Here is a 23,444-nt window from a genome sequence, read left to right on the forward strand (position 1 = left end):
AATCTCAAATTTTGAGATGAATTTCAGAAATTCTCTAGGAAAAAAAACTCAAATTTTTAGATTAATCCCATATATTAGGGAAAACACAAGGACATTTCTGAGTTTGAAAAGTTCAAAAATGAGTWTGAAAAAGCTTTGAAATTTTTAGATTAGGCTCAAAAATGTTGTTGAACAAAGAAGGAAATTTCTGAGTTTGAAAAGTCCACWTTTTTTTTCTAAAATAAAAACTCAAACATTTTGAGATTAATCTCAGAATATTTTTGAGACCAAACATTTGGAAAGTCAAAATGTCCATGTTTTTACCAATTTATTTTAGATGAATCTCAAAACAAACTCRGACTTAGAAATTTCCATTTTTTTCTAGAACATTTCTGAGATTGATCTAAATATTACTGAATATTTGGTGGAAATTTACTACCAAATCCACATTATACCAAATTGAGATTAATCAAAAAATTCAGATTAATCTCAATTTAATTTTTTTTTGTAGCATATTTTCCACTTTTGAAGCCCAGAAATTTCCTTGTTTTTTACCCCCAAGAATATTTATGCAATTAGCCTAAACAATTCCCAGTTTTTCTACACTTTTCCAGTCTACATTGCCGTCCTACAAGTGTTGTACTTGTAGTTAAGTGTGAATTATTTAGACACGCAGCCACACGCGCGTGCAGTTTGTGACCAAAATCCTATTGGTTGCTGTGTGGTTGCGTCATTTCCGCACAGATGACGGCTCGAGACGCTTCTCCAGTCGCTGTAGTAACGTCCGTGGAGCTGGTACGCGGAGCCGCAGCTCTCTAACAAACTGACACCGCTCAGTTTTCACGCGTGGATTTACATTTTCATCACCGTGGGTCGTTTTGGGAGCGGACACCTGCCGCCGGAGCGGAGAAAAATAAGTTTTTTGTGTGTTTCTGGAGCGAAGGAATGGATAGTTTTTTGTTGTTAAACTGGAAGGAGTCGCTGTAATTGTGGTTGGTTTGGGTTTTTCTGGACACCAGAGAAGCGGCGGCTCGGTGTCCACCTGACCCCGTGGAAAAGAACACGGCGGATAATGACACTGACGTGGCGCACTAAGCTCTCCAGCTCTCACCCGCTTGGAAACTAAAGTTTTCCCAGCTCCAGGTAACAGCGTCCGATTATCAGTTGGGATAAACTTCAACATTATGGGGGTTATCGGACTCCTCCSGCCGTCTTGATGCCGCTCCAGCCGGGACCGCGTGCCCTGTAACCGCCGGGATGAGCAGCACCGACCTGGAGCGCATGTCGCTCAGCTCCTCGGCCAACTCGGTGGCCTCCAGCGCCCGGACGCTGTCGGCCAACGTCCGGAAGCTGCACAACGCGCTCAACCTGCTGCTCAGCGACTTGGAGCGGGAGCAGTTCATCCACTGCCTCAACGTGTACCACTCCAAGCGCAACGTGTACGACCTGGTTCAGACCCTCAACGTGATCCTGAACGCGCCCAGCAAGCGGCAGCTGCTGCCCATGCTGCGGCTGGTCATCCCCCGCTCCGACCAGCTCCTCTTCGAGCAGTACACCTCGGAGGGGCTTTACCTAAAGTCGGATTTAGTCGCAAACAATGGCCACGCCRAACCCCCGCCGAGCTCCAGCCCGACTCCRCCGGGGAACCTGTCGCCGAGCATCCCGCCGGACTTCCAGGTGGCGCTGCGGGGCTCCCCGGACAGCTTCAGCACCAGCAGCGACGGGACGGTGGCGCCGCTGGTGCCGCTGCTCGGCCGGAACTTCATCCACGAGCCGCCGGGCGAGCTCCGGCAGGTCACCATGAAGCGCCACAAGAGCAACGAGGGCCTRGGATTCAGCATCCGCGGCGGCTCGGAGCACGGGGTCGGGATCTACGTGTCCCTGGTGGAGCCCGGGAGCCTGGCGGAGAAGCAGGGGCTCCGCATCGGCGACCAGATCATGAAAGTTAACGACAAAGTGTTCGAGAAAGTCACCCACGCCGAAGCGGTGAAGGTAAGGCAACGTGTTTCTGTTTGTTAACGCCAACCCTATGGAATGCCGCTGGTGCCACATGTTGCATCTATCCCAACATGTATGGATAGGAATTCATGTCAAAATTCAGATTTGGGTAGTAATTAGTTACAGTTGCTCAATTACATTTACTTGAGTAACTTTTATAAATACTTTTTACTATTACTTTTTACTTTTACTTGAGTAATTTTATTATTAAGTATTGCTACTCTTGCTTGAGTAAAATTTCTGGATTCTCTACCCACTGAATTAAAAAACAAACATGTTTTAATCAAAAATTCACCAGACACAGACACAAACCTCCAGTTTTTGTTAAATTTAGTAAGTTTTTTTTATTGACAGTAACTGATTTGGAAACATTTTATTTTGCCCGATTTTGTTRTTTTTTGTTACTGATATGAATTATTGTCATTTTTGTCTTTAAAACACCAARAATGTCAACTTAACTTAATRTTTTGGTCCAGCTGATGYTGTAATTTTTAAATATTAGGATTGATAATGTGATCAGTTACTCAGTACTCGAGTAGACTTTCTACCAAATACTTTTTTACTCTTGAGTAATTTCTTGGACGGGTACTTTTTACTTTTACTTGAGTAATAAATATACTATAGTAGTGCTACTCTTACTTGAGTACAATTTTTGGGTCCATCTCTGTCAAAATTACGAGCGAAGAAGTCTGAAAGTTGTATAATGTGACGTATAAACCACTAGAATGTGTTTTTTATTTACATTTGATTCTGGGGTAAAAATGAGACTGTTCTCAGATGTGAGTTKGCGCAGAGCGGCATCTTGGTCTAAAACACTGATTTCCTTTAAGTCAAGGTTAAMAGCTCACCTGTTTAGAGCTGCTTTCAAATTGAAAATACTTGAATATTGACCAACATTTCTGATGGCAATCGACAAAATTATGTTTGTATAACTTTTATTTTTATGATGTACAGCACTTTGAACTACCATGTTGCTTATATGCTTCATAGATAAACCTGAGTGATAGAAATYGGCAAAAGTCAAAACGTGACAAACTGTTTAGTTGGAAATTTCACAAGTCCAAAGTTTTTTGTTTTTTTTAATAGAAAATTTGAAATTAATCTCAAAATTACTGATTTCTTTCTCACAAATTTTCAACTTTTAGAGATCAAAAATTTCATAACAATTTTCTTGAAAATTTCCGAGATCTGAGATTTTTTTCTCGCAATTTTTTTTAACTTTTGGAATTCCGAAATTTCACTGTCTTTTTTTTTTGGTAAAATTTCTCAGATTATTCTCAAAATTTCAGACTTTTTTTCTTTTAAATTTTTGACGTTTAGAGCTCAGATATTTCCTTTTTCCTAGATTTTTTTTTGGTGTGAAATTTACTTATTTTTTTCTTTCTAAATGGCTCTAATATACCAATATTACATGGCTCCTTTTAGAGAAAACACACCACAAWATTTCAGAGGAAGTTACCTGGAAGCATCTGGATGTTCTACATCTAGAATGCAAACTCTAGATCAGTTCATCTAAGAACTGATCTAGGAAGCTCTAGTGTAACCGGACGCCTGTAGCAGGCGGTAACCTTAGCGGCCTGTGTTTGTGTGCAGGTTTGAATGGACGGAGGTTGTCTTTTCAAACTGGATGAAGGCCCAAAACCAAGAAAAATGTGCTTTTATATTTTGGAACTAGTACAGCTAATGTCACTGTGATCATAAATAATTTAAAATCACAGTTTACTGTTTGAAAATGCTCAACTTTGAAGAAAGTCATTAAAAATTCTTGTGATTCTGACCATCCTAAAAGAGAGAAACTTTGGTGTGATTTAATTCCAGACATTAATGAGCAGAAGGTCTTTTTATTCAGTGTCTGATTTAAACTGCCTGGTGTTAATATCGCCCTACATTAGAAACTCGTCATGCATCTCTGCATCTCAGACCTTTGGGACGTTTAAAAGAGCCTTAATTGAATCCGTTTCATCGAGCGTCGTTATCCAAACCCTGCATGCTTTCCATGAAGCGCTCTGATAAGTTGTAGAAGAAGAAGATCTGAGCTGGTTGTTTCTAGATTGTTTATTATGGAGGCTGGTTGTTACAGACATGGCTTCTGCTGCAAAATGGTGCAAAAATCACTCTTGCAATTAAAAACCAGCAGGCTTTGGTGGAATTAGTTGTACAGAATAAACGTGTAGAAAAAGGTTTCTTCCAGCTTGTCATCATGTTCTGCTTGTTTGCATCTTTTATTTAACCAGGAAAATAATTTTAATGGTATTTTTTCACATAACAGTCCGGTAGACTCGATTCCATTTAGGGGCAAAGTTGTAACATTTGTTGCATTTTCACGCTGCACGGTCAAACAATCCAAAACTCTGGAAAAAGCTGTTCCCCTCCTCGCCTGTGGGGGCGCTGCACCAAGAACTACTGAAGGAAATGACACAAAAACCTGTGAAGACTTTAAGTTMAACTTTTATCTTTATAAAATATATATATTTTAAAAATGGAGTAGTGTCAGATTTTAGCGGTTGTAGACCACAAACCGTTTCTCCTGCTAACTTTTGTTTGTGCGCAGGGCATTTACCCAGAATGCCCTGCGCTGTAGTCCACTTCCTGCTTTTGGAGCGGTCTCCAGTCCGCTTGGCGTTCAAATACTTTCGAACCACTAAAGAGTTCACTTCAACTGAACCGGGACTGAGGTTTGTAGGTGAACCAGAGTTAGCTTTTTTTGTTTCAATTGCGCGTTCACACCTCCCCAAACAMACCGGACTTTCTAGAAAAGACGGACTGGAYTTTGACTAAACCGGATTAAATGGGGTTGGTGTAATTGCAGCATTATAAAGTCATTACAAAAGGCAGAAGCAACTGAAAACTGAAGTATAMTATTCAAAGTAAGCTAAACGTTTGCTAATCCTGGGTGGAAATCTGCATGCTAGCAGGTTGAAGATGAAGCTCCATCCGACTCCTGAACTGTGGTTTATTTAACCAAACGCAGAAGGAAGACACGTCTGTATGTAAATGAATTATCCCCAGCTATACCGTCTCTTCTCGTGTCCCTCATAACACCCTCCTKAAGTCAGAAAGCAATCAAATTAAAAGGCAAGAGACACAGAGTCYGTCGGGGAGTAAAGAGTCACTCTTCCAGGATAAAACGATTTACGTCCCAATCACGTCCTGGACAACGGGGACCGAGTCCGAATCCAGAGAAATGAAAGTGAAATTCAKCTGTAAGCYCAGAGAAACAGCAGCCAGTAGCTGCTGGGACCAGARGAAGGGATTAAGCTTGATTAGGAGATTACGGTGAGGAGAAAACAAGGTGAATGATTCATTTTCTGCCCAGAAWCAAACATGCAGAGATTTAAAAGTTGATCCTGTTTTTAAAAGCGATGAAAACAATCAGCAGCTCCATTTGAAAATCCACAGTAACTTCTTCACTTTTTAAATCTGCTTAATCTGGTCTGGATTAATAGTACCTGATTGTACCGGCATTTCATTACATAATGACYAAAGTAATCAATGGGTAACCCAAAACTTTTTAAATAAAGTTTGATCAGCTTCCTGAATATTTCCATAACTTTATCTGTGGCGATGAGCTACGAACGCCTCCTGTATGGAGCTAAATTGTAGAAAATTAACAAACAAACTTGAAAATTTGAAACTAAAAGGAAGAAAAATCATTTTAAAAACCTCTATCTCTAAATATGCTTTACCCAAAAGTCAAGTTGCAGTTTTAGCTTCAACTGGTTCAAAATTTATTTACAAAAAAATCAATTAAGCACCTTATGGTATCCAAATGTTAATTTGTGATCCCCAAAATAATCACCAGATTAGCTCCATCAAGCCGAGCAGAAAATATAAACTAATTAAAATGAAATTTCTTTTAGATGCAGATGCAATGTTTGCCACAACTACTCAGGCATTTACTAAAGGAATGCTGCTGTTGCATTTTAAGCAATAAAATGTGCATTTACTTGTTTAAAAAATGTATTCAAATATCTATTTACTTGCATCTTGAATGTATGTCTAATATTGTAAAGGCTTAAGTGGTTAAATGAGAAATAAGCAGAATGTAAATTGTTTTTAGCCGATTAATCGTTAAAATAATTAATCATCAGAATAATAGATTAATCGATTAATCGTCAGAATAATTGATGACTAAAATAACCATTAGCGCCCTAATCTTGCGTATTATAAGATGATAAAAATACCTGATTTTAGACCCATTAACATTTTAAAATAACAAAATGAATCAATTGTTGTGGTAAAAACCGAAGATTTCTCCCACTCTGACTTGCCTCTGTAAATGTGCTACATAAATAAACTTACCTTACCTCACCTTTCAGTTGAGGATCCTAACAGCCCCTTTGSATCCTGGGAATTAACATCAGAAATATTCCAACAATAAAAAGCATCTTTGCACCAATAAAAATAGATTTAACTTCGACTCACTCGGTTAAACCTCTTCTGAATCCCTGTAAGTTTTAAGTATTTTATTCAGTTGAATGATTTTTATACGTTCTTGCTGCCCTAGATAGTCTTATTAAAGATATATGCTCACTTTGTATTCATTTGTCGTTTTATTTTCCTGTCAAATAAAGCAGACAGACTGGGAACTGGATCGCTTGTCAAGTTGACGGCTCTCTCCTTGGTGAGGGGAAAAACTAACAGGAATAATAATTCTGACCGCTTTCAGAGCCTGACAGCAGGAAGACGGGAACGATCGACAAGCTGCACTACTTTGGAAAACTTTCCCAGCAGGACAAGCGTGAAAAAGTCTCGCATCTTTTTTCTCCGTGGTTGTTGGTGGCTCAGATTGTCTGTCATGCTCAGCGGCGTGTCGAGACAAATCTGATGGAGATGTTTACTCACTCATCCTGAGCACAAAAGTGGTTTTAGCTTCTGACTTTTCAACACAGTTGTTTGCACAAGTTTGGATTTTACTTTTATAATCTGCAAATTGTCAAAATTAAACCCACTAACTCAAATATATACATTAAAATGCAATGAGATACTAAAGGATGYATCTGCAGCTAAATAAATACTTAAATAAGCTCATTTTTTTCACTTACTATTAATGCATTGTAGGACTGATGGTTTTATTTTTCAATTAACCAAATACTAACTGGACAGCAAAAGGTGATTATTATGGATATTTTACAGAATTTGAACCAGATAAAGCTACAACTATGACACTTGAAGTTTTAGGTAGAACATATTTACAAACCATTTTTTCATCTAAATGCAAAAACTATWTTTTTATACAGTTTTGACTTAATTACTTCTACAAGTTTGTTCATTCAGCAAATAGCATATTTTAGARTRTTTATACTACTCTATTTAATGATTAATCGATTACTAAATTAGTTGACCTTTCTCTGAATGCTAGTCGTTAGCTTACACATTGCTGATGCCAGTATATTCATGCTAATCATTAGCCTCTCCAATGCTAATGCACATTGAACTTCCATCTATTCGTGGGTCAGGATTCGTAAATTTACGWATTCTTGCATTSTTCTGTTGAACGTACCTTCAAATATCTTATTTTTTCTGATTCTTTTGGTACAGCATATCCAAAATGAATTTGGGAAGCTAAAATACCTTGGAGCAATGCTAGTTGGCGGACATTAGCAAAGCAGCCAATCCAACAATGGAGATCATAGATGTTGGCATTGGTTTCTGCTTTGCGTATCAATGCAGATTGAAGTATATTTGTTGTTTGCACTATTAAAACATGAAGTTATATACATTTCTAGAGCAGTTCTCAAGTTTTTGCAGATTGTAGCATTTTGCTGCTGGCTGGGATCGTTATTCATCTTGAATAGCCGGGTTCCACTGTCTTATTTTACCCGAAAAAACAATAGATTTCAATTAATTCAGCCAATTTTGGTCACCAGAAGCTTGTCTACAGCAACAAAAAGAGTGTGGACTCACTAAAATCTTATAGCCCATTATTGTTAGCTTTGGGTTTACATATTTAAGGCCACAGTTTGTTCAGTAAATTCAACTAAAAATMATTAAAGCTGTGTTTTGTATCCTCATTCCACCCTGGAAAAGCTTAAAGCTGCAAACAGTGCTTCTTTCCAGCTTTCAACGTCAATGTTTTAAATGCTGATGTGTGTGGTAATTAACCTTCAACCAATCGGGACGCGGCTATTATAAATTATTATAAAAGTAGGTTGTTGGAGAAAGAAACCCAGAAGCTCAGCTGGCCTTCTACTTTCTTAAATTAAACAAGTTAATGTGGGTTTTCCCCCCAACAGTTGCCATGTTTATCACCAAAAACCCAAAGATTTACATAATCACGTTGCTCAGGTTTTATTGTGCTTTCCTGTAAAGCCTTTATTGCTGCTTGATAAACTTTTATGTTTGACTTTATGTCCAGGATGCAAATCCTGATGTGCTTTATGGCAAAGATTCACCTGAGAGGAGAATATTTAATGAAATGCTGCAGAAACTACCTGAATGATCGCTTTCCAATAACACAGGTTGAGATTTTTTTTAACCAATGCTTAAAGGTTTATCATGTTTTAAAAAAAAATCAATACTAGTATTAATTGGAACACATTTTTCCTCTACTTGTAAATAATTACTTAGTGTTTTCTCTTTGAGTTTCTCAAGGGAATCTGACAATTTACCACTTTTTGTGCAGGTTTCCTGTTCAGCCATGTATGACCTGTAATTATGGCTCTGCATAATTACGGGTCAATAATATCTGAGGAAGGCAATATTTACTTTCTCTGGTATGTCCTTCACATAATTAGTTTTGGTTTATTGTCCAACTTTTTCCCAGTTTTATCAGGAAACTTCTTCAGGACTTCAGCGCATTCTTGGGTTGGATTTTAGGCTTGAAATAAATCGATTAATCGCGATTAATTGAAATAATCGGCAAATAGTATTTGGTTGTTAGCAGTGGTGGGAAGTAACGAAGTACAAGTACTTCGTTACTGTACTTAAGTACAGTTTTCGTGTATCTGTACTTTACTTAAGTAGATTTAATAATGGGGACTTTCTACTTTTACTCCACTACATTTTACAGTAAGTATMTGTACTTTCTACTTCACTACATTTCTACAAAAGTGTCGCGTTACTGTTACATCCAAGTCGTGTTGCTCTTTTCTTCCGTTAAAATGTGAAGTTCAGGGACTTAAGGTGGCGCCGTAAAATCCGAGCAATAACGTGACTTAGTGTCTGTTGTCACCCATCGGCTCCACCTTTACTCACACTCGGAGCTCCAGACATGCGCAGTGGTTTCCTCTGAGCGGGAGAAGATGTTTGTCTATAATATAATAGCGCTGCATAAATTGATATGGCGACATGTAAAATYAGCAGCGCTTCGCTTTCACAGACGGTGGGGACTTCGTCCAACTTTTAGCGTCACTTGGAAGGAAAGCTTAAAGAAAGGTAAGATCTGTGCTAGCAAAGCTAGCTGTACTGAGACACATGTTGCATCTGATGAAAAAAGGTTGTCACTCATGCGCTGAATTATTGTGTGGAGGTGTTGACTGAGGTGTGGCATATATGGGACAACGCTGTGACCAAAGTCTGCAATATAGTGATATAACATTCACGAACGATCCGATTCTTCTGGACGGATCTTTACTAAGTCCTAAGGACTGAAGCCTCACTGAGAGCCGTTCTTTGTTCTTGTGTACACTGTGGTAGCTATATATATATATACACACATTCATTTAATCGCTGAATAAGTAAAAGTTGAACGTATGATCACAGAGCATGCTCATTGCTCATTGATTGATTTCGTCTCCTGTCATGGTGGTAAACATCGCAGTGGGAGGGAGGATGAAAACAGTCACTCTGCTCCTTCTGCTTAGTTGTTGCGCCGTTGGACAGTGTTCATAGTTGAACGTTATTTACCGTTAATTGCGATGTTTCAGTTGTGGTTTCTGACATGGGCAATATGGGCAACCGCCCAGGGCGTTATTTTTCTAGGGATAGCAGGAGACCTCTGCGGATTGTAGCACAGCGATGAAAGCAAAACAGAATGAAGTGAGTTTTAATTGATACTGGTTAAATTCATTTCAGCTCTTAAGTATTTAATATCTAAGTGTTTTTATGGGAATGTGGATCTTTCAGATCAATYTGAARMCCAATTTTGATAAGTAAACTTAATGTTATTGTGTCATTTAGCGCAGGGCGCTGGTCTTGGTCTCGGGTTCGGTGGTCTTGACTACAACTCTGCTACATGGCTCCTTGGTTGCATGTCCTCCACCCCGCCCGCACCTTCTTTACATCCCCTTTCAGTTAGATTTCTTTCTAAATAAATGTGACTAATGAAGTTCATGCTATGTTAGGACAGGAGACAAAATGTTTCCATCCCTGAAATTATGATTCATAGAATCACATATCTAAGTCTAAACTGTTACAGAGAATAAACACAATAAGAACATGTTTAATCTGTGGTAGTGTTCATTAAAATGGCACATTTCTGTTGTATTAAAATTAAATACGATCGGCACACTTAATGATATTAGCGATTAGGAAATGCATTCAGCGAGTACTTTTACTTTTAATACTTAAGTATTTTTAAAAACCAGGACTTTTTTACTTTTACTTAAGTAAAATGTTAATGTGGTACTTTGACTTTTACTTAAGTACATTTTTGACTGTGTATTTGTACTTTTACTTAAGTAAATTTTTTGAGTACTTTCTCCACCACTGGTTGTTAGGCACTCAGGATCTAAGAGTGCTAATTGACTGTCTAATAAAGTAATCTATAAGACTTTATCACAAATAGACACAATGAGTTTCATTGATTAAAATCGTCCACTAATTTAGTAATTGATTAATCGTTTAATAAAATCAAAGAACAATATATTCAGAGCTGTAATTAAGCCAAAACTGTACAAAAAATAGATGCATTTAGCTCTTTAAATATAAATATATTCGACCCGAAAATTTTATCTGGGTTTTAACGTCACCTGATTCAAATTTTATAAAGTTTGAAATAAATAAGATTAATAAAAAAAAATCGTATTTAGCAACTTTTGCTGTCCTGTTATTAATTGGTTAATCAAAACAAAAAGTTAACATATTATCATCCCTACACCGTATTGATTTGTCACATGTTATTTATTACCAAATAAAATTTTTATTTTTCCTAATATAAGGACAATTCAATTATGCTCATTTGTATTTTCTTATGTATATTTAATATTGTATAAAATAAGCTTCTGGTCATATAACAAATTCAATTAATCGATTAATCAAAGATAAATGATTAAGTTTAAGCTCCGCCTCTATAAAGATTTTTTTAAAATAATTTTTGTTCTATATTAGTTTCTGTCCATTTCTTGTAGAAAATTAAATAAACCAGGGTTTTCTCTCAGCGCCCTCAGTTCAGTTTGTCTCTCTAATTATACTGTGAAATATTTATAAATTGCTTTAATTATTTGGGTGGAAACTCAAGCTGCTTTCCTCGAGCGCGCTGATGAATATGGGAAAGTTTACATGATTTTTATTGCATAACGATCTGAACAAGGAGGAAAATTACTCAAGACACTCAATGCAAATTGAATTTTAGGAGAATATTTTCTCTTTTTGTGTTTCCTTCTGCTGCTTTTACAGCAGAAGGCATTTAGATTAAAGTGCCGGTTTGTTGTGAAAAAACATCATATTTTCGTCCATCATTTATATTCTCCTTTGATCGGCCCACTTGGGTCCATTAGACCTGCCAAAATGACTCCACTGCTGCACTTTAATTTCTTTACAATGAAGCCACCGAATGCTCGACTTCCCAGTGAAGGTGTCCCCCATCCGTCTCCGTCTCTGTCTCTAAATCAGCGGAAGCAGCCATTAATATCCCGTCAATGGGCCGAATGTCTGCTGTTTCTGGTCACTTCTCCCTGCAGGCAGGAAATGGCTGCTCCTCTTGGTCCCTCGTGTGCTTTTAGTTGAACTGTAATCTGATTTTATTAAGGCCTGCATGGGAAATGGGCTGTTTTAAACAAAGCTGCTTACTTCTGTAGTAAATCCTTCCTTAATTAAGGTCAAAGTTTTGCAGCAGGGTGTCGATACTTCATTCAATCGAAGCTCTGTTGCGTTTTTGTTTGTTGGATTTTAAAATGCAGCTGAGGAATATTCATTTTGTTTTTAAATTTTGATTTTTGTATTTTTATGCACATTTTTATCCCAGTATTTTGTGGCACAGTTCTCATAAAGATAAAATGGAGATGGACAATAAATCAGTAACAGTGTATGATAGACGTGACCAGTATCAGTAGATAATGCATCTGATAGAATATTCACTGAGCTACAGGGTGGTGGAATCAACTCACTCTCTCACTCTTTGGTTGCCTGGCAACGACCTGCTGGGTGAAGCAGTTCCAAGTTCCCCCCCCAACTTTGGTTGCCTAGCAACGACCTGCCGAGTAACTGACACAGCAGCAGTTTCAAGTTTCCCTTCAACGCCTCAAAACTGCTTAAAAATAAAAAATAATGGCTTGGAGAGAAAACTGGATAAAACGGGGAAGGTCACCACCAGTTTGGTCATATTTCAGATTTAAAACAAAAAAACGTATCGATTATTAATTATCTATCGCTGATTTTGCGTAATTTAGAGATTCGAAAGTAAGATCCACTCTTCCCATTCTTGTATGGTGTTTGATGTGAAATCTACAATCGTCTAAATCATCCAAGATTTAGGATGATTTAGATTTCATCCTAAATCTGTTTGACATTTAGGATGAAATGATTGTTTCCTGATGCCTCTTTCCAACTTCTGTTCATAAAGACCTTTTTAAAAGAACTCCGAAAGTTTTTAACTTTTGTAGACAATTTCATTCAATGAGGAAAAATAACAGTTAAGATAAGATGGATAAATCTTTATTGTCATTGTCACAAGAACAACGAAATTTAAAAATTGCCGTAAGTCAGTGCATATGCTAAAAAAAAAGAAAACTTGTGTCACACTTTACATAGAAGTGAGAAGTGAGAATCTGTTCAGTGTCAGTATTTTGGAGCTTAATAATCAACAGGTTAAAATGAGAGATTATCCCATCTGTTTGTTTCAATTTATCCCTATTAAGAGATAAAATCCCAGCATTATCTGATGTGTTTTATATCTGAGGTGTTGGATTTAGTTTCCCGCTTTAAACCTCAGCATGGATTTATTGAATTGAGCTTATTGGGTAAGTTTTTCTGGGTGTCCGCTGCTGCCGCCGCCGCCGTGAGTCATGAGATTAAGAAGGTCTGCTCTGAATATAAATGAGGATCTGAAAGGTTTCATTGCTACTTCGGTTTTGTCTGTTGGTGTATGACAGGTATAATTATGAAATCCAGCCAAGAGAGGTGTGAGAGGCTGTATCACACACACACACACACGCACACACACACACACACACACACACACACACACACACACACGCTCTGCTGATTATTATCCTGTTCAGAGACTCAATTAGAGAAGAAGAAATACTGAGACCTTTTTAGAGGCAGACGTGATTAAAAGATTTTTTAAAGGATTCTCGGAATAAAAAAAGCAACTTTGTTTATAATTAAAGTAATGATTAAGTTAGAATACTAGAAAACTTGATTTAGATCTTCATCTAAAACAGGGGTGTCCAAACGTTTTGGACCAGAATCCCAAAGTTGAAAGTASTCTGGAGGGAAAATAATTTATCTGCTTAGCATTACATTAGACGTGCATTACATTAGATATTTTAAGAAAATAAAGTGGCTTTATTTCATAACTTCTTATTTATTGTTTTTTTTTTCTTTTGTTTCCTTTTCAGTAAAACTTTTCTGGATGAAGGCAGTTATAATTATTATATTGGTTATAAAAAGACGCATGATTTAAGGTTGTACTCAACTGTTTCCATTGTATGAAAATTGTGTTGGCAATTTTACTCTGGGTAAACCACCTGCATTTTGTAGGCAGAAAAAGTCAGCCGAAGGGCCACAAATGGCCCCCGGGCCGCACTTTGAACACCCCAGGAATGAACAGACCAGGAATGTTTGATAACATTTAGTGCTTTTGCAGTAATTTTTGGTTTCTTTTGCTTCATATTGGACCCATCCTGAGAGTCAGACCCATTGTGAGCCCGAAGTGGAGGTATTTAATGGTTATGTAAGCCCAGGAGAGCCGAGTTAAACAATCTGCAGAGAGACGGGCGTCCTGGGAGTCCTCTGATGTGTGAATGAGGTAAAACACTGCCAGTCTTCAGGGGAAGATTGATGCCGTTTTGTAATTTTCAGGCCCGCTTTGAAGATTTTAGTCCAAGATGGAGAGCAGGAATGAGAAAGCCTGAATCCTCCTGTGCGTCTGTGTCGGATTACTTCCCTCGCCGCGCCGACCCGCAGCGGTCCGTCAGCCGGCCCAGATGTCTCTTTTATGTGGAGGACAAGCATAGAGGAGTCCTGCCTGATATCTGACACCTGTGAGCCGCCTTATCTGCCTTTCTACCCGACCACCATCCCACTCACCGTCTGCTGCCTGCCTCGCGCCCGGCGCTTTGAAACGGAAGCAGCAAAACGAGAAGGTGTGAAGCAAAGGAGCAGCAGGTTGGACCGTTTGGGTCCACGCAATTATTTGATAAGCAGACTGATGGATGTGTCTTTATTGGCTTTCAGAAACAATTTTCATTAAGTCCCGCGAATCAGATGTCATGTAAAGAACTTCACACTTTAAACAAACAGCTGAGTTTAACAAGGAAGTTCCATATTTACAGTGTTTCTCCAATATTGGTCAACAGTTTGAGACACAGATTGACTCTGTCTTCAGTAAGAGGAACCTTCATACAAAATTCACATTTTACATCTTTTTACACTTTCATTTCTCTGTCTGTTTCTTCTAAAAGCATTAGATGTTTTTTTTTTTGGTGTCTGGAAAATGAGCAGTTTCAAAATCATCCCGATTGAGTCACATTCAAAGGGCATTGTGCTACAAGAATAAGGAGAAAATTTTTGCCCAAAATTATTTTAAGATAAATCTTAGATTTTCTAGAACAAAATTTGCAATTTTCTGAGTTTGGAAAATCAAAAAAATGCTAGAAAAACCCTGAAATTTTGAGAGTAATTCCAGAAATGTTCTAGAAAAAACTTAAAAATCTCAGAATTTCAAAAGTAAAAAACGTAGAATTATTTGAAATTTTCTGAGTTTAAAAAAAACATTCTCAGAAATTTCCATGTCGTTTATAGAATATTTTTGACTTTTGGAGCTCAGAAATTTCCTCGTTTCTCCAGAACATCCTTGAGATTTTTTTTTTTTTGGCAAACATTTACTCCTTCCAAATGTTTTTTTTTTTAGGTCTTTTTCACTTTAAATCTAAATTAGCTGCTGCCTAACTCAATGTTTACACTTGCACTTGAAAATGGCTTCAAACAGATGCACAATTATACAATCGTACTTCTTTGAAAAGCAGAAGTGGAGCCTCCTGCACAACCAACAAGAATGCAATACTGGATGGTAATTCAACAACAAAGCACCTGTATTTTCCAGCAGCGGTTGTTTTTAGAAGCAGTAGAATGTTGCATATTATCCGCCGTTAAGGCTAATTATGGCATTCATTAGTTACAAAAAAAAACATTTTTAAAAATACAGCAACAGATTTGGTCCATGTTGCACCATGAGTGCTTCTGTTTTTGAGTTTTGAGATTAGAAATGCAGGGAAATGACAAAACTTTCCAGTGAAGCATTTATTTCTTCTTGATATTAAATTTATGCGCAGTGAATTAAAATCAGATCCCAGTTACATAATGGAGGATCTTTACTCGTTCGCGACAGATTCTCTCGCTGTTCAAAAGCCACGGTGACTGATGTCCTCCAGCTCGGTGATGAGGAGATAATTACAGTAAGAGGTTGCCTTCAGGTCCTCATGAAGATAAGTGAAGGAGGACAACACACGTGGCGTTCAGTGACAGGCTGTTACTCTGATGAAACGAAGCAGCTGCAGTTATGATGAACGCTGATCTGACTCGGATTACGGCGGCGGACGGCAGACAGATAATTGAGTCGGTATGGAGAGAAAGATGATTATTTACCGTCTGGATTTGGTCTGACAGATTAGTTTGGGTATGAAGAGGAAAACGTTGGAGAGGCAGAGGAGAAATGGGTCAAACGCTGGGAGACTCATCCGGACACAGCTGGCGTCCGAATCGGACACAGAGTCCGAGAAACAGAAAAGCTCGTTACTGATCAGATGCAGCTCAGACTGATCAATGGACACGTTTTCATCTAAATGTCAGAAACAAATTAAAATAGTTTTTCTCATCACTTTAGGCCAGAAAATTAAGAAAATTTATAATTTCTTTAAGAGAAAAATGTATTTGCAACATCTATCAAAGTTATCGATTGATTTAATCTAAAGTTGATTAAAAAAGCTCAGGTTTTCTTAAAAACCAGAGTTTTCTCTTGTATCAAGGAACGACTGTTTTCCCATTACATTAACGGCTAAACTTTCTGAAAAAAGTCAAATCATTTTATTTTTGAACTTTTTTCAGGTCAGCTGCCTTAAATAYTGACTGAATAAACAGAAAATTGTGTTTTCCTCACATTATTAAACTTAAAGTGGACTTTGCTTCTGCATAGTTCCCACAACTCTGAACCAGAAGGGATCCCCGCCACTGAACCGCCATCTTGGTAGGCAAATGCAGCGCAAAGCGTAGGGTACTAAAAAATTATAATAGAGTAATAGTTGTATTGTACTTAAATTATTTATAAATCAAATAGGAACAAAACTAAAGCTAGTTCTTAGTTTATAGCTTGTTTGTTGCTGTCATAGCAACCCCATAGCAACTGCCGTGATGGTTACAGATACCTACCAATATGGCGGTCAGCTACACAGTTCCTGGAAGTGATTAAAAAAAGAAATGCTCTGATCAGGCTTTTCTTGGCTGATACCAATTTTTTTTCTCCTTTGAGGTTTATTTTGATTTTAACTTTAATGCAAACCAAAAATTGAATTCTGGTTTGCCGTAATACTTCTGTCTTGGTTCGGTTGAAGTGAATTCTGGTGCGATTTGAACACACGTGAATGTCAAGCAGACCAGAGACCGCTCCAAAAGCAGGAAGTGGACTACAGCACAGGGCATTCTGGGTAAACACAACCAAAACAAATGCTCTAACACTAGTGGGAAAAATGTTTTGTTGTTTTTTTTGACCAAAGACAAAAGAGAAAATCTAACACTGCTCCATTTTTGTTACATTTTTCAAAGAAGAAAGTTGTGCTCATGTTTCCTTCAGTGGTTCTTGGTGCAGCGCCCCCACAGGCGAGGAGGGGAACACCTGTCCAAAAGACTTGTATCGTTTTACATCAGCTGAAAATGTAACAGATGTTGCAACTCTGGTGCCAAATCAAACTGAGTCTGTTGGACAACCAGAGGTGAAAACCTTTAATCGTCTGTCGTCCACTTTATCTTTTAGTTACATGTTTTTTTAAATGTATTTATAGACCAAATCTGTGAAAATCAGATTTTTCACTGGTGCTGCGGAAATTGTGCCAGTTCCGATTGTTTGGCTAATGATCAGCGCATCTCTAATTTTCTAGGATATTTCCTACATCAGTTGTCTAAAAAATAAAACAAAAGATGTTAAAATTGTTTAATTACGCTGAACAGAACAAATCAATTAATCTGTGGGCTGCATCACATCAGTCCTGCTGGAACAACAGAGTCCCTCCTCCGTCTTGAGTCGTTTTGTGCTGAATAACAATGTGTGTGTGTGTGTGTGTGTGTGTGTGTGTGTGTGTGTGTGTGTGTGTGTGTGTGTGTGTGTGGTTAACATGGCGTGGAGCCATGCTTGTAATGCAGGCCTTGTCCTCAGCTTGTCACCCCATTAACCTCGACTGTGTGTGTGTGAAGCTTAGTCAGCAAGCTGAACTGAACCTGCAGTTATGAAGCGCCTGTGCAGATTTCCGTACTGTAAGCGCCTTCATCAGGGTTAGGAAGAGAGTCGGGGATGACGGGGACTGGTTAGTGCTTTATTACCTCCAGAGGTCAAGGTTGAGGCCACCAACGTCTCTTAGCATGGAGACGCAGTGCTATGTCTCGGTAAGCTACAGAAACCTTAAAGGGGCTGCATAATGCGTTTTTCAGCTACATAGCTCAATTTTATAGCACAATCAAGTTAATAAGTTACCTTCAATGCCTTGAAATTGGGCTTCTGTATCTTTAAAAAACTCCTGCTCTTCCTGAAACTCTGCCTTCAAGAAGTCATCACAACATGGCTCCTCTATTAACCCGTTAGCAACGTTTTTACGAGCGTTTCTCTGAGAAGTAGCTCCTATAATGAGCTCGGCTGATGTTCCAACAGGCGTTTGCTAATTGCTGCTGGCTAGTCTGAAGGATTCGCTCTGTGAGTTGGAAGCGCTAAAACTTGGAAACTATAGCTTAGAGGAGGAGATGATACCAATTCGATACCAATTAGTTTTTCTTTGAGGTTCCACCTGTTGATTTTGATTTTTAACTCAAAACTTAAAGACAAAAGTAGAGTTAAGTTTGACAGAAAAATCTTCACTATAATAAACATTTTTGTAACTTAAGTGCTTAGAATTTGTTTTATAATTCAAAATAAACATATAAAACTCCTATTACTTTGTAATTGTTTTACTGATGATTAGAGCAGAAACCAGAGCAGCTGTAATAATAAAATGTGGATTGTTTCCGTTCTGAAGCCTCCTCCATCCTGAAATGGTTTTATGTCGCTATAATGGGGCTCCTGGGTTTCTGTGAGTAGCAATAAAATGGCTGCAGTTGGGAAACATGACATATCAGAGACTCTGACTAAACGTTTCCTTATCATCCCGTCGCCGTCTCCCAGAGGCGTTGTTTACACCTCCTGACAGGTGTTGCAGACATCTGTGTGTGTCTGAAAGCTTCTCAAGCACATATTGAGTTCTTTAACCTCCCGTTTCCCACCTGCCTTCGTCCTCTAATGGTGACAGAAAAACATCCACTGAAGACTAAACCGTGTCCACGCGACGCAGCGAGAGGCTAGGAGCTCAGCCCCCCAAAAAACAAGCTAATTTGATTAATTAGCTCCCAAGTTTTAKCTTTAGGACTCCTGAGGTTCATCTAAAACTGATCAAAATGAGAATAAAGTTAAAATTCAGGAGGAAAAGTTTAGATTTTATACGATTTATTATGGATTTTATGGGTATTTTATTCTATAGATGTTGGTAACATGGTTAAAACGCTCCTAAATGTCCAATTTCTTCAATCACTAATCATAAACTTTGAATAATGATCCCATTATCTCCATCTTTTAGAACAATACTCAGTTTATTGGATAGGCACCGATCAGTCAATTGGAATCATTCTCAATTAAATGTCCAACAGGAAGTCATAATTACGAGTTTTAAAGTCATAACTACAAAATAAAAGTGGTAAATATGAGAGTAAAAGTCACAATTTTACATTTTAAAGTCATAAATATGAGAATGTAAGTGAATTATGAAAGTAAAAGTGCTAATTATAAGAGTTTTAAAGTCATAATTAGGAAATTCAGTCAGACTTTTGGGTTTCAAAGTTGTAATTATGCAAATAAGTCAGATAAGTCAATCATAACCTCAACATTTAATCATTTTGAGTTTTAAAGTTACAATTACAAAATATAAGTAATAATTATGACAGTAAAAGTCATAATTTCACATTTTAAACTATAAGGACTAGAATAAAGGTGATAAATATCAGAAAAGTCCAAATTTTGCCTTTCTAAGTTGTAATTATGAGAATAAAAGAATTGTGAGGGGGAAAAAATAATAAGTATTAAAGTTATAATTATGAGATTAGGACTTTTGAGTTTCAGCCGTAGTTAAGAGTAAAAGTCATAACTTTTAATTTTGAAGTCATAATTATGAAAATAAAAGTCCTAATTTTGACTTTCAAGGTTCTAATTATGACAATGTTGAGAACAAAAATTATAATTTCGAGTTGCAAAGTCGTAACTAGAAGAATAAAAATCACAATTTCAAGGTTTTATGTGAATTCCAAGAATCAAAGTGATAATTTTGATTTTTGGAGTCATAACTATGAGACAGAATGGCACAATGCGTCTTGGCTTGTTCCTTTATCACAAAATTATGACTTCCTGTTGGACTTCTATCTTTTTTTTCACGGTAGTAATGAGCTTCCATACAAAAGTGGAAAATTAGGAGTGTCATGACATCAAACCACATTCAGAATAACTAAAAACCTGCTTTTCTCAATGAAGCAAATATCTTTTCTACCATCGATTCAGTAATTTTTGTTTTTGCATGGATATAAACTCAGATTCTGGGTTGGATTCGTCTATTTTCCAGAGAGAGATTCTGCTGCAGCGGTAGATGATAGGTGGGTTTTCTCATCCTGCAGCAGCCCATCCCGTCTGGAAGAAGATCTGTTGGAGTTACGGTGTGTGTGACACAGGGTCGGGGCAGAAAGGCTATAATCACGGCTGAACAGGGTAATTGACGTCCACCGTGTTATTACCACAACCTCGGCGGAGCGGTCGCCGACGCGGGGCCCTGCCCTCGCATCACCTGATGGGCTCTCAGCTGAAGTGGCTCCTTAATGGCCGGCGGCCGGGGTCAAGGCAGAATATTGAGTGTTGATGTATTAAAACCACAGGTGAAGCTGGAGCTCCAGCTGTTTCTATAGCGCTCCAACCCAACTGGCAAATGAGAAAAAGTCCCACGGAGACTCTGAGACGTGTGAAAGGACTGCAAATGGAGGAGCGGAGGCTTCAGCTCGCCGTGTCGTTTACCGTCTGGAACAAACCGTGCCACTTTAAACAATAATGGAGCAGCGTCGGATTTTAGCGGTTGTAGGATTTCTCTTTCATCTGTGGAAAAAGATCACGAGCCGTTTCTCCCGCTAGTGCTATTCGTCTGGTTTTGTTGTATTTACCCAGAATTCCTTGCAGTGTAGTCCACTTCCTGCTTTAGGAGCGGTCTCCAGTCTGCTTCCCGATCAAACTGCACCAGAGTTCACTTCAACCGACCAAGGTTTGTAGGCGAAAATGTGAACCAGAGTTCACATTTTTGGTCCAAATCAGAGTTAAAGTTTTGAGTTAAAATCAAAATGGAACCTCAAAGAAAAAACAATCGGTATCAGCCAGAAAACTGCATTATAATTTAATGCATTTTGAACTAATATTATACATTTAAATGAGGAATTTGTATTTTGTTAATGGATTATTTTTTGATAATGTAAGTAGTCATTTTTAAGGTGTTTTCACACCTTAATTACCGATAGACTTGGTTTGATTGGGAACCAAAATAGCAACATGTTACATTTTCAGCTGATGTCAAACAAACCAAATCCTTTTAAAAACCTGTTCCCCTCCTTGTCTGTGGGGGCGCTGCAGCAAGAACCACTGAAGGAAACAACTCAAAAACCATTGAATACACCGAGTGCAACTTCCTTCTTCACAAGATGTAAGCAAAAATGGAGTGGCGTCAGATTTTAGAAGTTGCATTGTGTTGTTTTGCTTGTATTTACCCATAATGCTGTGCTTTGTAGTCCACTTCCTGCTTTTGGAGCAGTCTGGTCCGCCTGCCATTCAAATATGGAATCAGACCGCACCAGAATTCACTTCAACCGAACAACGACGAGGTTTGGAAGACCAGAGTTCACTTTCTAGGTCTGAATAAAGTTCGATTTCGCGTTCACACCTTCCCAAATGAACCAGACTTTCTAGAGTTTGACTAAAGTGGACTAAATGGGGCACAATCTGGCACTTTTGGCCTTCCGTATTGTCAAGGCTCTTCTGAAAGTCAATGGAAAGGCAAAGAGTGGCCACTAATTCAAGAAAAATATCAAATTATTTGCGGAAATTAAAGTAAAAGCGTGAAATTTGCTTCTCACTCTCGAAGTCAAGGACGCCTAAATTTATAGAGTTGAAATTTATTCATAGATGTGCCTCGTAACTGGCTTAAATGTTTGAGATGGCGGCTGATTAAATCTGTCTCTTTTTCATCGCCGCTCTGCTGTTTTAATTCAGGCAAACTGTAACAGTTCGGTTCTGCAGGGAGTCTTGGGGTGCCAACTTGAGGGATGTAAATGAATGCAAAGCGATGCAGACTTCAGGCTCATTTTATCATAAAAGCTCCCCGTTGGCACTCTGCGCTCTCGTCACCCACTTCCATCTCTTTCAGGTGTTTGTCTCTGCGATCATGTAACACTATCACAGCTTTCAGCCGCTGCATCAGGTGTGAGTCATTAGAGCCAAAACTTGTGGGTGTGATTCTGTCATGTCGGGGAAGGAAGAGGTGATGCTGGAGTGTCTGCTGGTGGAGCAGCTTACCTGAATGTGATATTATGCTGCGCAGCATGCAGAGTGTTTAGGGTATTATTCTAGAGCCTGCATCACATTAAAGGCTTACGTTTACATAACAAGATTAGTATAGGGTGGAGGGGAGCTTTGCTCAATCGCAACTTCATGTTTGCAACTAATACCCGAAAACCCGAGGGAAGGTGCTCTCCAATATTCTCCAAATCAAACAAAATTGGTGTCAAAAGTTTGTGCTACGTTTGTGCAGCAACAATCTGTCTGTGCCGCTATCATTTTAAAGATATGAAGTTTCCCGAGGTCATGAAAGGTCAAAATTCTCCCCACACATATTACCAAAATCTAACATAATTAGTATCAAAGGTTTGTGCAGCAACAATTTTTATTTGTGCTGCAGCATTTTTTTTTGTTTGATATTGTTTCCAGAGGTCATCAAAGGTAAGCTTTTCCCCACACATTGCCCAAATAAAATAAGTTGGTGTCAAAGTTTTTGCAGCAACAATTTTTATTTGTGCCAGTATCATTTTAGGGATATTGTTTCCCGAGGTCATGAAAGGTCAAATAGTTTCCTGCCACCATTTACAAAATCAAAAAAAATTGTTTTCAAAAGTTTGTGCTGCAACAATTTTTTTGTATGTGCCGCTATAATTTTAAATACATTAAATATTTACGGAGGTCATGAAGGGTCAACCACCTCCTCTTTCCTCACCTTCGTTAGATAAAACAAAATTGGTGTCAATTAGCTACTTGTTGGTGCTGCAAGTTCTTTTGTTTGTGCTGCTTTAGCTTTGAAGATATTAATGAAGAACTAAATGTCAAAAGGTCAACAACCAACACCCCCACATTACCCAAACCAAATGAAATTGTTGTCAAATGTTTGTGCAGCAAATTTTTTGTTGTTGCCGCTTTCATTTTAAATTTATTGGACGTTTCCAGAGGTCAAAGGTGCACCAGTTCCTTCACTCATTTCCAAAATCAAACAAAGCTGGTGATAATCAACTGCTATGTTTGTGCTGCAGTCATTTTAAAAACAGTAACTGATTCCAGAGGTCATGAAAGGCCAAGCATCTCCACCTCCAACACCTTTTTCAAACAAAATTGGTGTTGGTTTGTACTGCAAAATCTTAACGTTTGTGCTGCTTTTGCTTTGAAAGTATTAATGAAAGTTTAAAGGTCAAAAGGTCAACCAGCCCCTCACATTACTCAACTCTAACACAATTGGTGTCAGATGTTTATGCAGCCGAGTTTTGTCGCTGTATCTTTAAAGCTA

General features: G+C 38.2%; 1 protein-coding gene across 4 annotated transcripts in view; it reads left to right on the top strand.

Annotated features, from left to right (window-relative positions):
• Positions 1-723: 723 nt before the first annotated feature.
• whrna (whirlin a) overlaps positions 724-23,444 on the top strand; it is a 135,612-nt gene continuing 112,891 nt past the window's right edge. For all 4 annotated transcript variants that reach the window (XM_008424630.1, XM_008424634.1, XM_008424631.1 and 1 more), the window contains exon 1: positions 724-1,971. In XM_008424630.1, the coding sequence (XP_008422852.1) occupies positions 1,237-1,971 (735 nt within the window). In that variant the 5' untranslated portion in view covers positions 724-1,236. The remainder of the gene's footprint in view (positions 1,972-23,444) is intronic.

The sequence above is a fragment of the Poecilia reticulata genome, linkage group LG12 (assembly GCF_000633615.1).
Source record: "Poecilia reticulata strain Guanapo linkage group LG12, Guppy_female_1.0+MT, whole genome shotgun sequence".
Lineage (NCBI taxonomy): Eukaryota > Metazoa > Chordata > Actinopteri > Cyprinodontiformes > Poeciliidae > Poecilia > Poecilia reticulata.